Source organism: Hippichthys cyanospilos, chromosome 12 (assembly GCF_059441005.1).
Source record: "Hippichthys cyanospilos isolate Australia breed blue-spotted pipefish chromosome 12, RoL_Hcya_1.0, whole genome shotgun sequence".
In the NCBI taxonomy this organism is placed as follows: Eukaryota; Metazoa; Chordata; class Actinopteri; order Syngnathiformes; family Syngnathidae; genus Hippichthys; species Hippichthys cyanospilos.
This window is the reverse complement of record NC_142380.1, coordinates 9,869,073-9,876,427: the sequence shown is the minus strand read 5'-3', so window position 1 is coordinate 9,876,427 and position 7,355 is coordinate 9,869,073. Positions and strand designations below refer to the sequence as shown.

At 36.0% G+C, this 7,355-nt stretch overlaps 1 protein-coding gene across 1 annotated transcript; it reads left to right on the top strand.

Moving 5' to 3' along the window:
- Positions 1-2,118: 2,118 nt before the first annotated feature.
- LOC148414786 (uncharacterized) lies at positions 2,119-2,846 on the top strand. Its single transcript, XM_088429873.1, has 4 exons — positions 2,119-2,245; positions 2,324-2,432; positions 2,516-2,590; positions 2,678-2,846. Exons 1-4 carry the CDS (start codon positions 2,170-2,172, stop codon positions 2,748-2,750), a joined length of 333 nt encoding a protein of 110 aa, XP_088285999.1. The 5' UTR covers positions 2,119-2,169; the 3' UTR covers positions 2,751-2,846.
- The last annotated feature ends 4,509 nt before the right edge of the window (positions 2,847-7,355 follow it).

The window sequence follows — 7,355 nt, the reverse complement described above, 5'->3', positions numbered from 1 at the left end:
AAAGTTATTTAGTGTTCTGTCACTGTATTAATATGAGTCAGAAATAGAGCCTTCTCCATTAGCTCTGCAGAGGTCTGAATTCCATTGAGTCATTTTGAAAACATTTCACCAAATCCTGCATGTGAAGTGGTCTCTATTGCTAGAGCAAGTATGTCTGTCATGGAACCTTGAAAATAAAATACTTCTTTGCTCATTCACAAAGTAGAAATCACAAGATGCGATTCACAGAAATGTGTCCCTGATTTTAGTGAATGCTTCCTTCCTCTTTGTGGGTACCACTTCTTCTTTTCACTAGCAAGGAATTGTAAGGGTTCATTCAGAAACTTTAAGGCAATCTTGAATGTGTAAGACTTCAGAATCATGACGACTTCAAACTGTCATAGTTTTGTCACCCTGTTAGGAAACTTGATGGCGCCTTCCTCAGCTAGTTAAGTCACTTGCTTCACTTACAGTAAGAATTTGTGCAACTGATAGAATTTTGGCCATCATTGCCACCCTCCCTAGAAAGTTCCGAGTGTACCCCACATCTTGCCCAAAATTCAGCTAGGATAGACTCCAGCTCACCCATAACCCCAGTAAGGACAAGCAGTATTAAAAATGAATGCTTTTGAGTCAAATTCACCAATAAGTTGAAACTTGTGACAAAGATTTTCTGACTAATGACCAAATGGTTGCCGGATGTTTGTGGCGGAGACCTCAGGATCTCCTTCCTTCCCCTTTCATTTTGATCCAAAAGAAATACAGCATGACACAGTGACAAGTGATCAGCATGTGCATGCATTTTTTTGCTGAAATCATCAAGATAATAATTTACTTCAAGGGTGCGATTTGTGTTTCACAATCAGACAACTGTCCACCCTTGAGTCAATCTGTCAGTCAGTCGAACAAGACAGAACACGATTTTATTTATCAGTTCATTTGTAAGCTCCAAATTCCTCCAATAACACAGTCCTATCATTAACAGCAATTACAAGTTCATAGATGGATGAGTGAATGATAAATGATCTCATATAATATTACCTTATACCTTGACAAATTCAAGATTCAAGAGTATATTCATATGTAAAGTATTATAAGTATTATTACCACAATAAACTACCACAGTGAAATTCTTATTCTGTTCATTTCCCCCGAGCAGACGACGTTCCATAATTGAGCAAATAATTAAATAGCAATAAACAATGGTGAATGAACAATGGTGCTAATAATACAGTGCAAAATATCATGTAGTGAAAAATATACGTGCAAAATATTATTTATGCATGCAGTAGGAGGCAACCAGATATGCGCGTGAGGGATTTGTTGAAAATCCGGATGGTTTTAGGATAGAATTTGTGTTTTCAAAATATGACTTGGGTTAAAAGAATATATATTTAACAATTTTCAGCTGTGAAAATCTTTTTAATTTGCCTGATGGCAGCAGTTCAAACAGATTGTTTTGTGGGTATGTCTTTTAACCATTAAACAATAAACACACAAATAAATTAAACTAAAAAAAAAAAACACATTTAAAAATCTGCATGTGCTGAACAACAGCTATGCAGGGGTTCCAAGTGTACACTATTTTGTTACACAATTATGCAGCTCTCAGTGCATATCTAAAACCTTCGGCATCAATCAATCAATCAATAATAAATAATACTTTTAAATAACGTCCATCCATCCATCCAATTTTAGAGCTGCTTCTCCCCACAAGGGTTGCAAGGTTGCTGATGCCTACCCCAGCTGACTTTGGGCAATAGGCAGGGGACAACCTGAACTATAGACATTTTTTTTTTTCACCTATGGACAATTTAGTAAGTTTTCAATTATGTTTTGTCTCTAAAATGCCAAAAACTTGGCATTAGATAAATGAAATAACACAGTCTGAACAATGTTGGAGTAGGTAATCCCCAAATTATTGCATTGTTACATTGTATTTGCATAGCTCGAGGATGAGCGTGTTTGGACATGTTGGATTGAAGATATAAATTTAATGATGAAATCAGGGGAAAAAAAGTGCGTCACCTTACTGCTGTCAAATACAAGATGATGCCAGCGGTCAGTTGGCTTCCCCTTTTTCTCCTATAAAACCGAGAGGGCTGACCAGATAGGATCAGCCTTCTCCTCCTTCCAGATCAAACGGTCAGCTTTCTCCAAAGACCATCTGGACCATCTCAAGGAACAATCATGCAAGTGTGCACCACCAAACTGGCGTGTTTGGCTCTTTTCATGGGCTGCCTGGCATTGGTTGCTGCAGACCCCGGTAAGTCATTCGATCCAGCTGAATCTGCATAACTTCACTTTTTGCTGAAAGTGAAATATATTCTTCATGTGTAAACAGGAATAAAGATTACCTCGTGTTGCACCAAAAGCAGCTTGGGGCAGATTTCTGCTCCTATCATCGGCTACAGGATCCAGAGGAAGAACCTTCCTTGTATCCGCGCTATCGTGTAAGAACCCAAGTTCCTTCCTTCGGTGAATCTTTTATTCAAAGAAATGAGATTTTGAGTTATTTGTTTAATCTGCCACTCAGATTTGAGACCAGTGATGGAGAAGTGTGCAGCCACTGGAAGCAAGATTGGATCATTAAGAAGATCATGGAGCTCGAGTAAGTAGGCCTTTGTCCTCTCAATCTCTGGTGACATTAATGCATATCTCATATTCAACTAAACCAATGTGTCGTGTGTTTTTACAGGGAAGCACGGAAAGCAAGTAAAAACAGCACTTCATCCTACCGTGGAGAGACAAACACAACTGCCTTGTATTAATTTTAAATATTTAAAGTGTAGTACTGGTTTTAATTTAATATTTATTGGCTTTTATTTTATTTATAGATTTCTGCTATGTGGCTCTTACTTGCCTTACAATAAATCCATTCCACTGTAAAAGACAGGCAATATGTGTTCGTATATTTTCAAAACTTCTTTTGTTGGTTTTAAATTAAAAAAAAAAAATCTGCATCACAATATTTTGTGTGTTATTCCCTCATGGAAGTTTCAATTGTCGTCCATCAAACAAGACGTTTGGGAAAGAGCCCTTGAATGTTTGAAGTCCCTGAACAAAACAAAAATATGAAGATATGTCATGAATTTCAGAGAAGACTGCTTTAAATTGATGAAAAAAAAATGTGCCAGGTATATGAAACGTAACTACAAAATCATAAAATATCACGCTCTCCGCTCTCAAATGCCGGAGGAGTGTCTGATGAATGCACAAAAACACTCCAAGCTGTCTTCATAAATGGCTTGCATTTTCTCTAGGATCTTTCTAAAACATACCTACACTCGATTATACAAAAAGCACACTATTTTGTGTGGGTCATCAACCACTGAAGAAGGTTGCTGTGCAACCAGAGAAGTGCTACAATTTTTGTTTGAGGAATTACATTATCCATCTATTAATGATGAACAAACGTCCGGGGTTCTCAAATGTTCCTCAAAAACAGTTGGGTGGACATTTTTTTTCCTCACCTTTTGACATGTATTAAGGTTTCAAAACTCATAATTAGAAGTGCAGCTTTGATTGGTGCATATTAATAATATATGAACAATAAATAGTATATAAAAAAATCAATAGAAATCATAGTTTGACTGCTGTGCATTTGGTATTCTTTCGGTGTTTCTTTTTGGGTATTTTTTGCTGTTTATGTTTGACATACAGTGTGTGTGTGTGTGTGTGTGTGGGGGGGGGGGGGGGGGCATTTGGCCTTTACTATATTTGATTCTTCATCCTCTTTGTTGTTGAAAACTAGATCTTTTTTACATGCATTGAGAAGTGTTTTATGGAAAATTACGCGAATAAGGAGCAGATGATCGAAAAAGAGTTTTTCGTTTTAATATATATATATATATATATATATATATATATATATATATATATATATATATATATATATATATATATATTTATGACTCTCCCATCACTACGTCTTACTTTTTTTTTTTTTTGCTACTTGCGTAGGTCATTTCCTGTAACAGAAGATTCATTATCCCATTTACTATTCTTCCATTCATTCATCAAATCAACTTTTACTTTACCAGGCAATGCGTCATCATCATTCCAGATTTTGTTACGAGAGTCAGGTTCAAGAGTTAGAACGTGGATCTCTTGTGCCGTTTAGCGGTGAGTCTAGAATACTGCAGTCAAGTGACACGTGGATGGAGTCACCTTGCCGTGACTGGCGCAACATCAAGCCCTGTGGCTTTCGGAGCAGAAATAGCAAACTAGGCAACCTTCTTGACAGTCGCGTCATGCATTTGCATGAGCTAGGAGGCAGGACGACTCATTTAACATTTTAAGGCACCCTCCAGCTGATGAGACGTCTTTTTCTTTTTTTTTTAACACTACAGGCGGGTGCTACTGTGAAGACATGCTCCCACACATTTTGAAGACCTGACTGCAAAGCACAAAGGTTCACCGTGTTAAAAAAAAATGTATTCTGCATTAATCGCAAAGATGCCCTGCTCAAAGTCATAAATATTTCACATTATAGCTGACAGAACAACCAGAGAAGTGACTATTAGCATGATTGCCTTTCAACAGATCCACGACCTCCAACAGGCAATTTCTTTAATTGTACCAACAAATATTGCTATTAAGAACTTTGAGTGTTGTTTTGATAGGGTTATTTGCTCTTCAGTAGAAATTTTTTTTGCGTTTTTTTTTTTTTATCCTTCCAGTTTTGAGCTACAATTGGGCTTCTCTAAAAAAAAAAAGAATTAGAAAAAAAGGTCCCAACAGTTCCAGACCCAATGCTGTAAAGAATACTCACACGAAACAGACAACTAATTGTAGAGGTGTTTTAGCACTTTGTTCCCATACTGAGAGCAGGAAGTGAAATTATCACACGACAGCCAAAGCTTCACAGTTTACACATTTAGCCCATACTGTGCCATTATGCAACTATAGTTTGTGTTTATACGACTTCTCAAAGTGTCACTGCGCTGATGAATTGCTGAAGATCTGCTCATCTGCATTCTTACTGGATTCATAATCATTATGCTGTGGATATCTTCTTATACACTCACTTCATCACATCATTTAAGATGGAGCCTAACATCTCCTCCTCTTTCATTTATGGAATATTTAGATCACATGCATGCATAATTGCTCTCGTGTCATTTGTTACTCATAATATTGCCTTTATCTTGGGATACTTTCCCCAAGGGGAAACAAGACTAATATCCACTGTCGTAATTTCATGCTGTGTCTTGAAGTGCAGGTATGGGTGCTTTACTTCTTCGGCATCCTTCAGTTTTTATTTTTTTTATTTTTTTTGAAGGGGTTGCTAGATTTATTTTTTTTCCCAAAGCTCCTCACAGCCACCCTGCCCCCTTCCTCTGCATGACCTATTTCATTTGCTGATATGTGACGATTCCAAATGTAGAACATGAACAGCAGCTTTAACTGGAGCGCAGTGTGAATATATTTATATGCAATCCTATCAATGCAATCAAAGCAACGGTATTTGATGTAAAATGTTTTGCAGTCATTCTAAGCTTGGTCTTCCATTATATCTTTTGAATAAATCAACATAGCTCTCTTTTCTTATCATGAGCAATATTTGTCTGAGCAGACAAGACAGACTACATAGTAAAAATGGTGTAAGAGAGGACTATAGCGTAAAAGTAATTTTTAACATTATACATTATACATTTTGCAAAACAGCTCTCATGGGCTAAGTAGAATGTGTACCCTGTTATATTATAGGGTTAGGGTTACATTGAGTCTATATATATATATATATATATATATATATATATATATATATATATATATATATATATATATATATATATATATATATATATATATATATATATCAGATTCTGATCACTGTCCTAATTCATCTAAATTAAATTTAGATTTATATACATAAAAAAAAAAAAAAAAATGTGGTAGCCCCCACCGGTTGACAACAATCACAAGTTAATCTCTGTGATACTAATTGGAACTTTGCTTGAACAAGTAATGAACTTCACTCGACACATGACTGTATGAGAAATAGTGACTCATGTGTTGATGCCCTCCTCTGCCCTTCCGCAGTCTCCCACACTCCAACATGTCGCACCTTCCTCCGTCTCCTGCCACATAGATGACGTCAATAGTGCTCGCCTTCTCTGGCCAAATGAGGGCGCTGTTTGTTTGGGCAAAGCCACTCCAGGAGGTGGAAAACTGCAAACATCTGTCCTAAAGCTGAGGTGGGTGTATGTGTTTATCCGACACACACGTATTGTGTTCTTCGAAAAGCAGGGGAGCTTGGGGTTTGAGTTTCGTTGTTTTATTGTTTGTGCATATGTGTGTATGCATGAACTCTTACTCTATTTACCGATAAAAGAAAAGGTAACTTGATAAACTGGACAATCACGTGGCTTGACAGCCTAATTCTCGCTAAGCGACTGAAACACAAGCGCTTATCAAAAAGCTTGTCCAACTGAGAAAAAAACCTTCATGTGATCTTACTGCTTTTGTTTCGATTTAATGCCTCTCTTCTCACCTGGTGTGGTCTTTATAGTTATCGAATAAAGATTACATTTTCAAGTGGAATGTAGTATCAGCGGTGATGAGAATTTGAAAATGCTGTCAGAAACGTTTTACTTATAAAACAGACACCCCTTTGTTGTCCTAAATTATTTGTCGTCACATATGTGTTTTCTTTATCCTTAGTTTAATGCAATTAAGAACAATATAATGTATACGGAGGATAAACTTTGAGTTAAGGTGGCATTTTACTATGTTATCTTATCAACCTAGTTGCTAAGATGACATACAAAATGTAGGAAATATCCTATATCCTATATCAAAAGTTTGAAAACAACATCTAATTCAGCATTTTACTTATTTTAACAAATAGTGCACTGTAGATTAATAGAAAAATAAGTCTTGATGAAGACATATTGATAGTAGCGATATGAATCTTTCACCATCTCACGATTTGAATGATTTTCCATCCAAAACAGTTTTCCATTCATATTGATTCGATAGACAATTATTTTTTAAGGTGGCTAAGGTAGTTACCAGCCAATCGCAGGGCACACGAACAAAACTTTATTTTTTGATTTATATTATATGCTTTATGACATGGAATGCCTTTCAATTCACAGCTGTGCATTTTCAAGACTTTGATAGCTAAAGGTGTTTTTCACATTTTTGACCGGCACGATACTGTATATAAAAAAATCTCTTCAGTATGTTCAAGGCCAAATATTAGTATATTACCATAAAATACATTTGGAATATTAGAAATGCAAGTACTTCATAGCATTATGAATACTTTTTTTTTAATTTTACAAATGTTTAACTTGTTCTCAAAATATAATCTTTTGAAATATAATAATATGTACAAGTCTTTGGGTAATTTCTGATGTGATTTC